Source organism: Tasmannia lanceolata, unplaced genomic scaffold (assembly GCF_043159265.1).
Source record: "Tasmannia lanceolata isolate RefF3 unplaced genomic scaffold, GAP_Taslan_0.1 ptg000023l, whole genome shotgun sequence".
Lineage (NCBI taxonomy): Eukaryota > Viridiplantae > Streptophyta > Magnoliopsida > Canellales > Winteraceae > Tasmannia > Tasmannia lanceolata.
In genome coordinates, this window is record NW_027518700.1 from 33819251 (window position 1) to 33837851 (window position 18601).

The 18601-nt window shown below is 40.2% G+C and overlaps 1 protein-coding gene across 1 annotated transcript in view; it reads left to right on the forward strand.

The window, feature by feature from the left end:
* Positions 1–1283: 1283 nt before the first annotated feature.
* Positions 1284–18601, forward strand: part of GAUT7 (galacturonosyltransferase 7) — a 32176-nt gene continuing 14858 nt past the window's right edge. Inside the window, exons 1-4 of the mRNA XM_077366736.1 lie at positions 1284–1620; positions 1887–1918; positions 2006–2059; positions 2189–2248. Coding sequence (XP_077222851.1) covers positions 1488–1620; positions 1887–1918; positions 2006–2059; positions 2189–2248 — 279 coding nt within the window. The 5' untranslated portion in view covers positions 1284–1487. The remainder of the gene's footprint in view (positions 1621–1886; positions 1919–2005; positions 2060–2188; positions 2249–18601) is intronic.

Here is an 18601-nt window from a genome sequence, read left to right on the forward strand (position 1 = left end):
AAAATATCATCTCCCAATTGTCAAGCAAGTCAGTCCTTAAGGTTGTTTTTCAGATGAATCATATTTGAACAGTGTGTGTGGCTTCTTGTAAAAGGTCACAAATGTTTGGAATTAGGCTTAATATTTTAAACCCATACATTAGGCACCTGAGATTGTTTTGGAGGAAAGTCGCTGTGGGCCCATCGATGGGCTAGCTAACTCCATTTAAGCTTGGGCACCGGGAATGATATATTTGCCCCCTTTTCTTCTCCAAGCCACCCCTTGTAGTGTAAAGAGTTGCTTTGAATAGCACTGAGATGATTTCGGTGCAAAGTCAGGGTGGGTCCACAAATTGGCTAGCTAACTCCATTTAAGTCAGGCCGGCACTAACATTTTACGCAGGAAATGATATATTCACCCAAATTTCTTCCCTAAGACACTTCCTTGTAGTGTGAAAAGAGTGCTCTTTGGGGTTGGGCATATAACGTAATGGTTGAGGATTTGTTTCTCAACGTTGAGGTCGTAGGTTTGATCACAGCTTACCTACCAACAAAAAGAAAGAAAGAGTAGTCTTAATCATAGTTAACAAAACCCTGTTTTAAAAGGTATTTTTTTTCTTCAAAAAACACATTTTAACCGTTTGCGGTTTAATATTTCATTTAAAACTTTTATTAGTTTCTTAGGAAAACATTTTAAACACATTTAAAATACGTTTTAAATGTATTAAACACCTTTTCTGGCCAACTGTACAACTTTACCCCCACATATTTTGTAAAGGGTGGTGATATTTTCACCCCCGTGCATTACGTGCACCCCCCTTATAACCTGATTTGACATTTCACACCCTGCATTACCCCCCCGGGGGGTTGCACGTAATGCAGGGGGGGTGAAAATATCGTCTCCCTTTGTAAATTACAAAATTTTAAACCCATTTTTTTTTTGTTTCCATCTTTGGCTACATTTTTTGAACCAATATTATATCAAACTCAAAATTTCCTACCAAATCACATTTTGCTAAGTATGGTCTTTGTTTGTAGTTACACTAGAGTGCTCGTGGCCAGGGAATTAAGAGGGGGCGGGGCGGGGCGCAAATATATCCCTTCCCTAGACATTGAATTTGTAGGACGACCACCGGGCGAACTCGAACTATTTCCGAGTTAACCCGGCAATTTCTACCGAGTGAAACCAGATAAAAGGGGGTAAATAGGAATAAAAAAACAAAAGAAGTTAGAGGAGAGTAGGAGACAGTTAAGCAACAAGAGAGGCATAAAAACATAATAGTGGCAGTCTTTTAATTTAGGCAAAATTCCCTTCCTCTTTTTATCTCTCTACATCCTTCTCTCACATTCGCCTTTCCCTTTTATTTTCTTTTCCATTCTATGTTCCTCATTGTGAGCGTGCAAGAGAGAAACAGACATATATACAGATCGAGAGCAAGATAAGAGCAAGATAAATAGCCTACATAGAAATGCGTAGATCTTAGAGAGAGGAAAAAAAAAAAAAAACTCATGAAGGGTTCTGCATCCGTTCCACTGAAAAGGGGATGGAGAGGCCTCGTTGTTGCCGTACTTGCCCTAGTTTTTCTCTCAATGCTCGTCCCTCTCGTATTCCTCCTCGGCCTTCATAACGGATTCCATTCTGGTACATTCTCAAACCCTAGAAAATAAAATTCTTCATATCTGATCCCTAGATTTCCCTTTCCCCTCTCCAAATTTCCCTTTCCAAATAGGAAATTTGTTTCTCCCTACCTACATTGCACTTTTCAGAAATCTAAATCTCGATTAAATTGCAAATTTAAGTTCTCCTTGTGAATTATATGCATTGTATGTTTAGGATAGGATGTCTGTGTTTGAAAATGCTTTTTGAACGGAAATTTCTGATCCGATCGGTTTTGTTTTGTTTTGCAGGATACGCCCCGGAAGTTCAAAGTTCGGATGCGGTGAGGATCTTATGGAATGGATGTTATTTTATGAATTTAATGATGTTCTTATTTCTGACGTGTTTCTTGTTTTTGACTGAGGATTAGGGTTCTGGCTTTAGAAATTATGATCCAGAGGACCGTGGTAAAATTCCGTCGGAGGTATTATAATTTTTGTAATGAGGTTTCTTGTTAGTAGTCTTTGAAAGGATCTGTTTGATGATGTGAATTTTATTGTTTTTTTCATTTGAATTAGATGCACAGTGTTACTATGCTTTCGATTATTTGCAGAGCGATACATCAAAACATCTGGATGAGCTTATAAGAAGATTGGGCCCTTCAATTTCAAAGGTTCTCTTCCCACTGACTATTGTTTTCCTTTCTAGTTGTCATTCATTTTTTTGTTATCTACTGTCTTTTTGTTGCTTGTGATATGTAACTATCTTTGGTAGTAAAGTTTGCTATGTATTGCATAAATGGGGCAATGTTGCTGTGTTCATTTTGTGGTTGACATATCATGTTCAATGAGCTCTAAACAAAGGGAAAAAATAATAAGTGAATGTTTTGCTCTATGCTGCCTGTGGAATTAAGTCTCAAGAACACATAAATTTGCTATTGTATAAAAGAATCGAATTTTACATCTATTATATTTAATCTACCAAATGTTACATCTGATCCAACTTCTGTCATGAATTTCATGCTTGCTGACCTTAGTTATCAGGTTTGTTCCGGTGAGGGTTTCTTTTTGCTCGTTGGAATTGAATTTTCTATTGTTTCGGCCTTTCCAGTGTTCCATTTCCTAAAAGATGCTATGACCGATGGATTTTTTAAGTAAGAAATTCATGCTCGGTAGAGTTTTAAGAGGGTTTTAGAAATGAATGAAATTCTCCAACTTGTAAAAATGAGTGACTTTGATGTGTTTTATCTCTCTAATTTGTTTGAGGGTTAAAAGCATAGTTTTGAAACTCCTCCATGTCATCGTGGACTTCCCCAAGTCGACTCTCTTATCCCTCGGCCGGGGTCAGCGTTTTGTCGTTGCGTTCCACGTTTTGCCCTACAGAGTCATAAACACTCCTTCGACTTTCCCGAGTTATGACTGTGTCTACTGAGTACTTAGCCGCGCCAACCGAGTACTCGAACACATCGCACAAAGTCGACTAGGATTTCCTCGATCGCATTTTGACCCGCATTTGCATTTTGAAACACTGCCTTTTTTACCTTGGCTGGTTACTCATTTTATCGCCGCATTCCACGTTTTGTCCCAAAAAGTCAATAAAAATTCCTTGACTCCCGAATCGTGGCCGCATCAACCGAATACTCAGTTGCATCAACCGAGTACTCGTCCGCGTTGTCCTGAGTTGACTAGGATTTTCTTCGCCAGCATTTTGACTTGCATCCACGTTTTGAAACACTGTTTAAAAGACATCATATTCCCCTAACACAGTTAAGAAACGATCACTAAAAAAGAGCAAAATGAGAAAACCCAAAAGAATTTTTTTTAAAACCCATTTTATATAATTTTTTTTCTTGGATGTGGACTGTCTACTGAGTACTTAGCCGCGTCAACCGAGTACTCGAACACATCGCACAAAGTCGACTAGGATTTCCTCGATCGCATTTTGACCCGCATTTGCATTTTGAAACACTGCCTTTTTTACCTTGGCTGGTTACTCATTTTATCGCCGCATTCCACGTTTTGTCCCAAAAAGTCAATAAAAATTCCTTGACTCCCGAATCGTGGCCGCATCAACCGAATACTCAGTTGCATCAACCGAGTACTCGTCCGCGTTGTCCTGAGTTGACTAGGATTTTCTTCGCCAGCATTTTGACTTGCATCCACGTTTTGAAACACTGTTTAAAAGACATCATATTCCCCTAACACAGTTAAGAAACGATCACTAAAAAAGAGCAAAATGAGAAAACCCAAAAGAATTTTTTTTAAAACCCATTTTATATAATTTTTTTTCTTGGATGTGGACTGTTATGACGCAATGGACTATTCCTGACGGAATAGACGAAACGGAACGAAACACGTTTTGAAGCACTGTTTAAAAGACATCATATTCCCCTAACACAGTTAAGAAACGATCACTAAAAAAGAGCAAAAGGAGAACCCAAAAGGTTTTTTTTTAAAACCCATTTTATATAACTTTTTTCTTGAATGTGAGCTGTTATGACGGAATGGACTATTCTGGACGGAATAGACGAAATGGAACGAAACACGCAGAAATGCACTAGACCAGACCCATAGTTTTGGATGAAATGTTTCGATTGGGCTTTTGTTCCATTTTTTCGAAACAGAACGAAACTTTTCATCCATTCTGGACGAAACAAAACACTATTAATAATTATGTTGCTAACCTGAAGCTTGTAAACACGTAAATCCATAATCCACAAAGCGAACCTGTCCGAGTTCCAACCCAAATGCTTTACGACACTTTGATTTTTTGTATTTTCATTGTTTATGCATACATGACATGCTTCTTTATTTTTTACTGACTCATGTTCTTATACGTTGGTCTTCCATGCCTTATGTAATGGTAGATCTTCATTTGTCCTTATTTTGATTCTGTAAAGTTTTGTTGTCTTCTAAGTTCTAACTCATTGGTCCAGGGTGGATAACAATTCCTAAGAATTGGGTGTGGGTATTTCAAAACATATACTTGTAATTGTGGAGAAATATATACCGACACATTTTTTCCATCTGAAAGGATTGATGAGGATTGAGGACCATCAATTGAGAAAGAAAAGAAAAGGAGGGACCCACTAGGAGTTTCGTAGGTTTTTTATTTGTTGTTGTTTATAGTCGTAGGGGTATAAGTGACCATTTGTTGGTTTTTTCTTTTCAGTGCTGGTTACAATTCTATTATGATCGGGAAGTTTTTATTTTCAAGTTGTTTAGTATAGTACGAATAGATTTAGAGAGCTAGAAGTGTTATTTGTTAATTTTAGTTTGGAGTATTTGCTTTCAAAGTTATGTAAAGGAATGCAAAATTGTAAACATATACGACTTGATGATAAAGTTTTTCTCTTATTGTCATGTGGATTCATTGCATTATCTGCTCTAGGTGGACTCATAGAGATCATCCTTTGATAAATGGGGCATACCCTCTAGGTTGGATTCCTAGAGAGTTTTTAATGCTTCTCTTATTGCCATGCGGATTCATTGCATTGTCTTCTTTTGGTGGACTCCTAGAGATCATCCTTTGATAGATGGAGCATACCCTCTAAGGTGATTAAGGTGGCTCCTTTGATAACAGTGTGATCTTTCCTATGTGGATTTATAGATACAATTGGTTTATTCTTTTGGTAACCATTGTCCCTTAATTCGCTTCACATTAGGTTGTTTCTCTGCATTTCCTAATTGCTTTCGTTATTCTATTTGTTTCTTCTCTTTTCCTTATTCCCTTTTTTCATAGGTTTTCATATCTTTACTTCTGCCTACTAATTTTTGTCCAATCGTTAACTTCCTTTATCGTTCACTTTATCTTGATTTCAAATCATGATTTTGTTGATCTCAATCCTTTATATCAGGAATTCACTATTTTCATTAAAGCCATCCCAACTCATTCTTTTCCTCAATTCTCTCATTGACACATCGGCTAGCGTCGTGGGTTTGCTCCCCTTAGACGCGAGTTCGAGTCCCCTCGGAGTTACCCGATGCACGTGGTTTACAGGTGGTTGTGTGCATCCATAGGGATTAGTCCCGTCCTAAAATGGGGTGGGGATACCCTATGTCATAAAAAAAATCAGATCAATCATTTCCTTCCATTATTGTTTCTTGATTATTGATTCTTGAACTTCATTTCTTGAAAATTGAATGATGTAAGACCCATAAGGGAAGGGCTAATTTTTTTGATCTGATATTAAGTTGATGCAAGACCAAATGGGAATGCAACTAAATATTGTAGCTTTTATAGCAAATTTATGTAGGAAAGCCTAAGAAAGGGATATCCGTCATGGCTAGTTAAAGGTATGGCCTCATGTTATAGCCGAATAGGTTATGGAATTAAAGGTGGGCTAAGGGAATGGATTATGCAGGCTCAGATAGTAAAATATGGGTGAAAGTGGACTCTTACGACATATTTTAAAAAATCACAGATCTGGACAAATCTAAAATTTATGATGGGTTATGAAAAATTTAAGATAAATCTGGGTTGGGGTTATGGCTGGTGAGTTTAGGTTAAAGTGTCAGATTTGGGGCATGTATATATTTTTATTAGGAGGTTATCTTTCACTATTACCACAAGGACATCAAGGGTATTGAAAGAGTTCGTTTGGTGTCAGAGCTACATTATCTAATATGTTCCCTTTCTGTCCTGCATCATGAAATCAGTCATATATCTGGGTTTATAGAATCTGAAACATTTTATTGAATGGAAATATGAGATTCACACATAAGAGCCTTCTCGTAAGGTTTTTATTCACCACCTTTGAGTTTTTCTTGTATCTGGGATTTACTATAAGCTCACTGTTCAATAAAAAAAAGAGATTTACTATAAGCTGTGATATTTTCAATTTGGGAACTGTCTGTACATTAAAATGTTTCACTTTTCTACCTCACTTTTCTTCAACATGATGCAAGACATCCTCCTTAAATAAAAATCACAACTCCAAGAAGAAGTAAAAACAGCCATAAGGGAGAAATAAAATTTAAACGAGAATTTTTGGGACTTTTCAAGTCCTCTAGAACAATTAATTTAAGTGGTCCCAATCTATGCAAGTCATGCAACTAAACTATGAGGGCCAAAAGTTGGGCATTTACATTCTGTGAATTTTAGGATTGAGTTTCTATGTTTGTACATGTCTCTTAGGGGGAGATTAAACCAAGGTTTATGATTGCTTTGGGCTTACGTTAAGGTCTTTAGAAGGTACTTAATTTTACCCGAATTTGAGGATAGTTCCTTATGTGTTCACGGAACTTTGAAGTTATTGCAGGTTTTCTTTAATTGGATTGATTTTGATACTTATATATTTTGTTTTATCCTATTCTTCATGTTGAACCAGTAAAGTTTCTGCTGTTTTACGTTTTTCAATTTCACTCATTTTTTGTTATGAACACAAGTTTTGATCCCTTGATCCATGCCAAATTTTGCTGAACTTCACTCGCTTCGATCCTATACTTGCAAAGAAGCGTTGAAATGTAGTGTTGTGGAGGATTCAACGTCAGAGACATGAACTGGGACTATATTTAGTCTAACTAACAGACGGGTGGATTTATGCAGGAATTCAAAACATGTATAGAACATCTAACCTCATTTGTGATTTCAACAACACGAGAATGGATAACCAAATGCTTTAGCAAGGTCTAATGTTTCTGTTTTGGTATGCATTTCGATCGTGATGGAAATGGAAATATGTTGGTTTCGGATGGGAATTTCTATGGAAATCTTGGAAACATATGATCACATATGTAAATGATGGACATTTAAGATGAGAAATGCTTAGAATAAGCCCAAATGCATACTAAAAAATCACATAAGCTGAAAACCATGCAGAATGGTTTAACAACATCAAACATCTGGTGATGTGCGCTGTCCTGCATGTAAGATAATTCAGTACATACCATAGTTCACATGCAATTCATATAAATATTTATACAGATTACTTAGACTACATTTCAAATTCATTCGTATAAATATAATTATGTAACAGATATTGGTATAGTTTACCATTAAAATACTTAGGCTTTTGGTTTTGTTATGAGTTTTGTTTTCGGTATATGTTTCGGTGGAGATGGAAATAGAAACATTTCGATCGTTTTGTGTCGTTTTCGGTGGAAATTTAGAACTATGATTTTGAGGGAGCAGAAAGTCTGTTTTCTTCTGTGCCTTTGCAGATTAAAGACAGATTTTCGTGGCACTATTAGGGAGGCATTAGAGAGGGAAGCTTTGCACACACGGTAAAAGAGCATCTTCCGTGGTTCATGTAGTGATTTGGGAGCACCAAAGATACCTGTTTTTGTTGTGTATTTCACATTAGCATGTTAATCTGTTTTTTTTGGTCGAGCTAGGAACATGAATGCGATAAGGTTAAGCTCTTACCCAGTGTTTAAAAGTGCAGATGCAGTGTGGAACGCGGCCAAAGAAAATCCCAGTCTACTCGGCACGACGCGGTCGAGTACACGGTTTAGGCGGCTGAGTACTCGGTTGGTTCATTCATAATTCGGGAGAGTCAAAGGAGTTTTTATTGACTCTGTAGGGCAAAACGCGGCTAAGGTAAAACGGAGTCGACTCGGGGGAGTCCACGATGAGGCATGGGATTTTAAAACTATGCTCTTACTTATGTGGAATGGACTTATTCTACAATATGCGGTACTACAAATTGAGAGTGACTTCTTTACACCATTAGATGGGTCAAGATTGAGTACCACGCCTTTAGTGGTTGTTTAGTATATATCAAGGGATGTTGCTGTCTGTGCTTATCATGTGCTTAAAGACGTACTGACAGAATTCAGTCGCTAATGATCGGCGAGGAGAGGGTCTACGAGCATAATCAGATTTTAGAGAATAGTCTTTGCATTTGATGCGTCATACTCAAAGAATGTTATGATCGACGAATTAGATTTTGAACCACTTTTATTATTTTGATTCCTAAGAAGGATGTCATGGAGAACCTTGTTGATTTTCGCCCGATTAGCTTAGTGGGAAACGTATATAATATTTTAGCTATAATGCTGGCGGATAAACTTTGTGGAGCGTTGGAAGGAAGCATTTCTAGCCACCAGAGTGCCTTCATAATAGTTTAGGCAAATCTTAGAAGGAGCTTTATTGGCTAATGAATGTATCATGCTGGATGCGGCCTTATCACCATACTGGAAAGAAGGAGAAATTTTGTTCAATATTGACTTGAAAAAAATCGTATGACAGTGGAGTGGGATTTTTTGGATCACATCTTGAGTAGAATGGGATTCGGCTCGAAATGACGTGGTTGCATAAGATCTTGCATTTCCTTAGTTTGGATCTCTATCTTAGCTAATGGTTCACCTAGAGTTTTTTTCAAGACCTCAAGGGGCTTAAGGCCTCTCTCCCCATTCGTTTTTGCAATTATAGCGGACGTATTTAGTAAGATGATGTATAAAGAGGCTCTTTCTACTTGATTGAAGCTTTTGTACGTTGGCCATGTCGGACTCCATGTTTCGCATCTCCAGTATGCGAATGATACTTTGCTCTTCAGCTACCTTGAGGTTCGAAAGATTAAAAACCTTAAGGCAGTTCTTAGATGGTATGAAGCGATCATGGGGCTACATATAAATTTCAGCTAGCCTGCAGTTATGAGTGTTCAGCTAGAGGATTTGAGGTTGAGGAAATGGTGAGTCTTTTGGGATGTAGGGATGGGTCCATTTCCAATTCTTACCTAAGGATTACCGCTATGCATCAGCAAACCTGTCAAGAGTATGTGGGATCTAGCCATTGAAAGAGTGGAGAAAATACTGGCTCCTTAGAAGAAGAGTCTCATGTCTCTTGGTGGCAGAATTACTGTTATCAAGGTTGTTTTGGCTAATCTCTCTATTTATTACATGTTCCTTTTCCAATGTCCTATCTAGGGGTGGCCAACCGGTTCGGTTCTCGGTTCTCGGTTCCTTTTTTTTCGGTTCTCGGTTCTCGGTTCCATGAACCATAAGAACCGAACCGAACCGTAGTGTACACAGTAGGACCGAACCGAACCGGACCGAAAATAATCGGTTCGGTCCGGTCCGGTTCTTCGGTTCTAAAGGCTAATTATTAATTATTAATTATAATTTATAAAAACTTTTAATTAAAGTTATAATATAAGTTACTTTCTTATTATAAGAATAGTATTAACTATTACTTATTAATATTATAAGTAATTTATATTATTAAGTATATGTATAATAGAAATATAAAAATATTATATATATATATATATATATATATATATATATATATATATATATATATATATATCCAAAGTTTGGTTCTGGAACCGAACCGAGAAGATTAGACCCGGAACCGAATCGAATAAGTTCGGTTCTTCATCAGTGGAACCAAACCGGACCAAAAATATTTTTTTACAGTTCAGTTCCGGTTCGGTTCTTCGGTTCCGGTTCGGTTCTTCGGTTCTGGTTCGGTTCTGGCCACCCCTAGTCCTATCTCGGTGACTGAGAATTGGGCAGCTTCAAAGGAACTTTCTCTTTAATGATGGTGATATTAAAAGGAAGTACCACTTGGTCAGGGGGGAGCTTGTGTGCAAACCTAGGGAGGAAGGCCTAAAAATAATGAATAAGGCCCTCCTTGGGAAATAACTTTGGAAATTTGGCAAGGATAGAGATAGTCTTTGGAGATCAATTATTATCTCCAAATATGGGTCCAATTTTGCTGGGTGGTCCCCGTTGGACAATTAAAGACTAAAGAGTTGAAGGTTCCTCTGTTTGGCGGCACATTAAGAAGTTTAGTGCTAGGAAATTGGAATTCGGTAGAGAGTTGGAAATGGGAAGAAAATTAGATTTTGGTTGGATTGGTGGTGTGATAGTACTTTTTGGCACTTTTCAATTTGGCTGAAGACTAGGACATTAGTGTGGCTGATTCTTTTTACATGCAAAATAGGGAGGTGGTTTGGAATGTTAGATTTGGTAAGGATGTAAATATTTGGTGCTATCTGTGGTTTTAAATGTTCAACAAAACTTTGTGACATTGCTGAGAGAAAGGCTCTTTGGTTACTACCATTAACCCATCGCCTATTTCTCTGCGGACTTGGAAAGAATCTTCGATCGAAGGCAGACTTCTCACCTTTGCTCCCTGATCCATAGGAAGACTCATGGGCGCTTCTCGAGGGTGAACGAGAAGACATACTAAAACTCTTCCCATGACCGATTAGTATGAGATTCTTTCTACACCAGTCTCGATGAATCTCCAAAGCTTAAGGGGTATAAAAAACAGAGTATCCTGCGTCAATGAAGTCTAGGTAAGCCTCTCTCAGGCTCTCGATCTTGTACCCACAGCTACAAATTCCTTTTCCAATAGCATTTCCTAGACAAATCACACCTGGGGAATCCTCCCTCCGGAGACTGAAAAAATCACGCACCGTCATTGAGTGATTGTATCTTTATGGATTTGATGGACGAATGCAGGTGATCTGCCTTGAAGCCAGAAGATCGAACCATGTGAATGTAGCTCTAAAAATCTTCCATTTTTTTCTTGTGGAGATCTAGATGCCCAATTTTTTTTATTGAGTTTTTATGAGCAATATGCAAGTAGGACTAGGCTTTTAGTCCCACATTCTCGGAATTTTATCGGAAGTACCTTGCCCGTAAATTTTAAAGGCCTATGGCCTTAGCTATCATGTTATGATTGAATGAAATTGTTTTTATACGCCTAAGCTTGGTGTGATACCATTGCCCAACAGATGGAGGTTAGTATTTGCTTTGATTGCTTTGTATACTTGTCATCTTCTCTCATCTCTTTCTCTTTCACTTTTACTTTAGTTGTTTCCACAATATTGCAAATCCTCTTATCAAGATTCCCTCATCGACCTCCATAGGCTTCCCCTCCATTGTTTCAAACCTCCTTACAGGACCCATCACTTAACCTGGAAGGTATTGAAAGGCATCATGACCCTTTCCTCTGCATTTAATGTAACTACTATCGTTGCTGCTCTTCTTGGCTGATTTGTTCACTGAAGCCTTCTTTGCAGGTTGTGCAGCTGGTGCTGCGCTCGACCCATAAGGCTTAGAGTTGTTGGCATTGTCGAATTCTGTCCTTGGAGCCCTCCTTATGTCTGATGCTATCCTGCCTATTGCTTCTCCTCTTTGGGAGCTGAACTTCCTCATAATGTATTACCTCATGTCATTCTCTAATTTCAAGGCCATTTGGAAGGCATTATCCAGATCATAGATATGCATAGTAACCATCTCCTTGCGAATTTCTGATCTCAACCCTGTCTTAAGAGAGAGGGTTTACGTTGGATTTTCAGATGTTTCGCACCAAATAGTCAGCTCATCAAACTTGCGCATATAGTCAATAACAAAACATGATACCTTGCCGAAACATAATCATCTGGTCATTGAGTTCATCATGGAAATTAGGTTGTAGGTACTTTCCCTAAAGATGAGCCTTTGGTGGTTGCGCCCCAACCCATGTCTTTTCCTCTCCAAATTCCTCTACCATACCTAGGGATGTCCGATCAGTTTCATCCTAGAAAATCTGATTCTTCTGTTGTGTTGTGGTAAAAAACAGTTATTGTGATGTGGCAGTACAGGAGAAGCAAACCTGATCGGATTCTATTCAGAGGTAGGAATGAATGTTCGTCCAATAGAGGGTATTCTGCGCTTAGATGAGTCCTGCATAAGGTAGCACCCGGTCAGAAGGCCAACCCGGGGGATAGTCCCCGAACGGGCCCTCCGATGCTTAAGTCAGCATATGACATTATCTATAGGCCGTACAGAATAAAAATAGTAATGAACAGTGAATTCTCGGGTTTCGGACCTCTTACCTTTGAGTCTTTGATGGCAATTTATAGTAGGTGGGTGTAGTTGATTTACTTTTCTGCCCTTTGACAGGTGTCTTACCATGATTGGTTGGAATTTGGATTTTTCCCTTGCCCTCTATGGTCAGACCTTTAATTACCCTTAGTTGGGGAGGGTAATCAGGGGAATTTGCTTTCAGACAGTTGTCGTGTTGCTGTTGGACCATCGATTTTTGGCCCCATCAGTTGCCCCCCAGTTCCTTAGGCTGTGTTTATGGCCTGGGAAAGCTGAAAGGTGAAGCCAGTGCCATATTTGGATCGGATTTGGACGATCGTAATTCTTGAATTCTATGCCGCAAGACGATCCAATTTCCAATTTTTTTGCGCTATATTAGGATCGTCTTGGGACGATCCTATTTTCGAATTTTTTTTTGCGCCATATTTGGATCGTCTTGGGACGATCCTATTTCCGATTTTTTTTGCGCTATATTTGGATAGGATTTGGACGATCCTATTTCCGAACCTTTTAGCTCACCGTATTTGGATCGGATTCCGTCGATATGGCATTTAAGCCATATTAAGATCGCCTTTATACGACCCCTATTTTATAGGCGTAGCGCTATATTGGGATCAGCATTATACGATCCCAAATCCTATTTTTTAGGCGTGCGCTATATTGGGATCGGTATTATACCATCCCAAATCCTATTTTTTAGGCACACAATATTTGGGTATGATTCCCAATTTTTTAAGCGCACAATATTTGGAGATGATTTCAACTTTTTTAGGCGCACCATATTTGGGTATGATTCCCAATCTTTTAGGCGCACAATATTTGGATATGATTCCAAATTTTTAGGCGTATCCCTTCTGGATCGTTTTGGGATGATCCCAAATTACAAATTTTGTAGGCATTCAAGCCATCTTAAGATCGGCTCTATCCGATCTCAATATTTTATCTTTTATGGCATCGTGCCATATTGAGATCGGGTATACAAGATCCTAAATCTCCTTTTATAAGGCATTGTGTTATATATTAGGATTGGATTTGGGCAATCCCAAAATTTTGTACTTTCCAAACCGTGATTGAATCGGCTTTGAACGATCCAGTATCTCAATTTTTTACGGCTTCGTGCGATATTAGGATCGGCTAGAGACGATCCTAAACCTTGTTTTCAACGGCGTAATGCCATCTTAGGCTCGGATTCGAACGATCCAAATTTCAATCTTTAACGGCATTGCTCCATATTCGGATCGGCTCTGGACGGTCCTAGATTTTGTCTTTTTTGGCTTTGCGCCATATCCGGATCGGCTTTGGACGGTTCTAGATTTTGTCTTTCCTGGCTTTACGGCATATCTGGATCGGCCCTGGACGATCTTAGATTTTGTCTTTTCTCGCTTTGCACCATATCCGGATCGGCTCTGGACGATTGGATTTTGTATTTTCTGGCTTTGCGCGCCATATCCGGATCGGCCGTGGACGATCTTAGATTTTGTCTTTTCTGAGATTTCTAGTAGGGAAGGCAATAAGACGCGACTCTTCGTGAACCGTGCCAGCCATTAATGGCCTCTGGCATGGTGAGACACGTGGCATCACGGTATTCGGGGATGTGAAGGGTTGTCATTGTTGCTTTTGGCTATACAAAGAGACGATCCTTAGCCTCACTTTTTCATTCTTTCATTTTGCCTTTTCTCCTTGCTCTGGTGGTTAGACCGGCTGTGTTTGTTCCTCTTGGGTTCGGGGTTCCAAGTTTCTGATCGGTAACTTCTCCTTCGCCTTGTTTGGTTCTTCCATTTTTTCGTTTTTTATTCATGTCTGGTAGTCATAGTACAAGTTCTCGCCTCGCGTTTGGATCTGGTTCGTCTTCGGAGGAATCTTCTTTCCTCTGGTAGTATTTCCGAATCCAGCTCTTCTGAGAGGACTAGATCTGTCTCTGAGAGTCATAGCGGCCAGAACATGGCCGATCAGAGTCGCAGGAGAAAGATTCTCGATCCATATGTTGTACATAGTGACAAGGAGGTAGACATCATTAGGTGATGATCCTATCTTAGATCTAGGAGTAGTCCCTAATATGGTTATGTCTCCTCTAGATGAGGGAGCGAACCATGATTTAGATATTGAGTTGGGAGGTCGCGTGCGGGGGGCCTCCAGTTCGGCCGCTGTGGTTAGGATTGTTGAGGTTATCGCTGAGGCACAGATGGATGCCGAAATCAAACACCATAAGGCGGCCCTGAAGGAGTCCAGTACGCCGGCAGAGTTTAAGTTGGACTTTTTTAGTGACAGGTACTGTATTCCTGAGAAGTTCGGCTTGCGACCGGCGGAAGCAGGTGATCGCGTGCCAAACGAGAACGCGAACGTGTGTATTTATGAGGATTCCCTTAAAGCTGGGTTTAGGTTCTCCATACATCCTTTCGTGGCGGAGGTGTTACGGTTCTATGGATTAGCTCCATCTCAAGTAGCCCCGAACTCATGGAGGATCATAGTCAGCTTCATGTACGTAATGAAGAAGAAGCTGGAGAGAGATCCTTCGTTGGATGTGTTCCGCAGGTGTTGTCACCTTACCGGGAATCAATATGATAGCTGGGTGTACATTAGCCAGCGTGTCGATCTGAAGTTCATAGTTGGTTTGCCGTCCTCGATTCACGGTTGGAAGAATAGGTTATTTTATGTGAGTTTGGACAACCCTGGTCAGGATGAGAGATGGGAGGTTCCCTTAGTGTGGTTGCCTGTAGATACGAAGGTGATGAGCGAGAAGTCCGAATTGTCGAGGGATGATGAGGCAACCGTCAGAGCACTCGAGACGTTTCTTCAAGAGGATGGGCCGATCTATTATAAAGACTTCGATAATGAAGAAGTTCTATCAGTGGAAATGAGATCTCCAAGCGCCGATAGAACTTCTTCATTATCGAAATCTTTATAATAGATCAGCCCATCTTCCTGAAGAAACTCCTCGAGAGGTCTGACGGTTGCCTCGTCATCCCTCGACAATTCGGGTTTCTCGCTCATCACCTTCGTATCTACAGGCAACCACACTAAGGGAACCTCCCATCTCTCATCCTGACCAGGGTTGTCCAAACTCACATAAAATAACCTATTTTTCCAACCGTGAATCGAGGACGGCAAACCAACTATGAACTTCAGATCGACACGCTGGCTAATGTACACCCAACTATCAGATCGATTCCTGGTAAGGTGACAACACCTGCGGAACACATCCAACTAAGGATCTCTCTCCAGCTGCTTCTTCATTACGTACATGAAGCTGACTATGATCCTCCATGAGTTCGGGGCTACTTGGGATGGAGCTAATCCATAGAACCGTGACACCTCCACCATGAAAGGATGTATGAGGAACCTAAACCCAGCTTTAAGGGAATCCTCATAAATACACACGTCCGCGTTCTCGTTTGGGGTGCGATCACCCGCTTCTGCCTGTCGCAAGCCGAACCGCTCAGGAATACAGTACATGTCTCTAAAAAAGTCCAACTTAAACTCTGCCAACGTACTGGATTCCTTCAGGGCCGCCTTATGGTGTTTGATTTCGGCATCCATCTGTGCCTCAGCGATAACCTCAACAATCCTATCCACAACGGTCGAACTAGAGGCCCCTCGCACTCGACCTCCCAACTCAATATCTAAATCATGGTCCGCTCCCTCATCTAGAGGAGACATAACCATATTAGGGACTACCCCTAGATCTAAGATAGGATCATCACCTAATGATGTCTACCTCCTTGTCACTATGTACAACATATGGATCGAGAATCTTTCTCCTGCGACTCTGATCGGCCATGTTCTGGCCGCTATGACTCTCAGAGACAGATCTAGTCCTCTCAGAAGAGCCGGATTTGGAAATACTACCAGAGGAAGAAGATTCCTCCGAAGACGAACCAGATCCAGACGCGAGGCGAGAACTTGTACTATGACTACCAGACATGAATAAAAAACGAAAGAATGGAAGAACCAACAAGGCGAAGGAGAGGTTACCGATCAGAAACTTGGAACCCCGAACCCAAGAGAAACAAACACAGCCGGTCTAACCACCAGAGCAAGGAGAAAAGGCGAAATGAAAGAATGAAAAAGTGAGGCTAAGGATCGTCTCTTTTTATAGCCAAAAGCAACACTGACAACCCTTCACATCGCCGAATATCGCGATGCCACGTGTCTCACCACGCCAGAGGCCATTAATGGGTGGCACGGTTCACGAAGAGTCGCGTCTTATCGCCTTCCCTACTTCAGAAATCTCAGAAAGGACAAAATCCAAGATCGTCCAGGCCGATCTGGATATGGCGCAAACCCAGAAAAGACAAAATCCAAGATCGTCCAGGGCTGATCCGGATATGGCGCGAAGCCAGAAAAGACAAAATCCAAGATCGTCCAGGGCCGATCCGGATATGGCGCGAAGCCAGAAAAGTCAAAATCTAGGACCGTCCAGAGCCGATCTGGATATGGCGCAAAGCCATAAAAGACAAAATCTAGGACCGTCCAGAGCCGATCCGAATATGGCGCAATGCCGTTAAAGATTGAAATTTGGATCGTTCGAATCCGAGCCTAAGATGACATTACGCCGTTAAAAACAAGGTTTAGGATTGTCTCTAGCTGATCCTAATATCGCACAAAGCCGTAAAAAATTAAGAAACTAGATCGTTGAAAGCCGATCCAATCACGGTTTGGAAAGTACAAAATTTTGGGATTGCCCAAATCCAATCCTAATATATAACACAATGCCTTATAAAAGGAGATTTAGGATCGTGTTTACCCGATGTCAATATGGCACGATGCCATAAAAGATAAAATATTGAGATCGGATAGCGCCAATCTTAAGATGGCTTGAATGCCTGCAAAATTTGTGATTTGGGATCATCTCAAAACGATCCAGAAGGGATGCGCCTAAAAGATTGGGAATCATACCTAAATATTGTGCGCCTAAAATGGGAATCATACTAAAGTATTGTGCGCCTAAAAAAGTTGACAGAGAATTAGACGATCTATCTTCCTTGTTTGAGGTGATCGAGAAATGCAATATTAAGAAATCCGGTGGGGATAAAAGAATCTGGATTTGGAATTCCTCCGGTTTGAGGTGATGATTCTTTTGTGGCTAAGGTTTGGTCCTTTCAGTGCCCCCCTAGAGTTTCATTTTTTGGTTGGTCTGTTAGTAGTGGATGTATCTAAACCATTGAGTTTTTGAGAAGATGGGGTTTATGGTTGATTGATCACTGTCCGTTATGTCTGGAGGATGGAGAATCTATTGATCATTTGTTTATGCATTGTAAAGTAGTAAGGGTGATTTGGGGTTTAGTCTTGGTAAGATTTGGTATCCAATGGGTTTTCCTCCAATCAATCCCTATTCTTTTGGAATGTTGGGATTATGTCCCTTGGAAAAAGATAGGGAAGGTGTTGTGGAGAATTTGCCTTTTAGCTCTTTGGTGATTGGTATGGAAAGAAAGAAATGGTAGGGTCTTTGATGGAAAAGCCTGCTCAACCTTCGGTATTTATCAGAGGATTATTGTTCTATCTATTCAATGGGCGAAAAGTCTTCCAATGTTCATATTTGTGTCTGCCTATGATTTGTGGGAAAGATGGGATTTCATCTGTATGTAAGGGTTAAGAAGGCCAAAGACAATTCAAAAGTGGGTTCCGCCGCCCGTGGGTTTCTGCAAGCTAAATGTGGATGGAGCATCCTTTGGAAATCTGGGTTCGTCAGGTTTTGGTGGCCTGATGAGGGATCATGTAGGTGTTGTGGAGTGGGCATTTTCCGGTCCGAATGGGATTTCTGATTCGTCAGAGGCTGAAGTAAAAGCAGCGTATTATGGTGTCCTTCACATTGAAAGACATGTCTTGGATAAGGTGATTGTGGAAGGGGATTCCTCCAATTATTAGATGGCTTGCTGGTAAAGCTCCTCCTCCATGGAGATTTCTCAGCCTTATTGAGGAGGTATCGGATTAGGTGTTAGGATTGGCGATTTCTTTTGCCCATGTTAGAAGATCAGCTGATGAAGAAGCTGATGGTCTAGCTAAATCTGGGGTCATTAGGCAGGGTCTCGAGTGGTTCGATTATTTACCGCCCTAATTGTATTTATTTGGTGGTTTTGTTTTTCTCTGCTTTCTTCTTTCGCTTTGTATTCTGAGGACCATCTCGGTTCCGTTTTATCAATATATTCCGCCATTTCAAAAAAAGAAGAAGTTGAAATCATCTCCAAATATTGTGTGCCTAAAAAATAGGATTTGGGATCGTATAATGCCGATCCCAATATAACGCTACGCCTAAAAAATAGTGG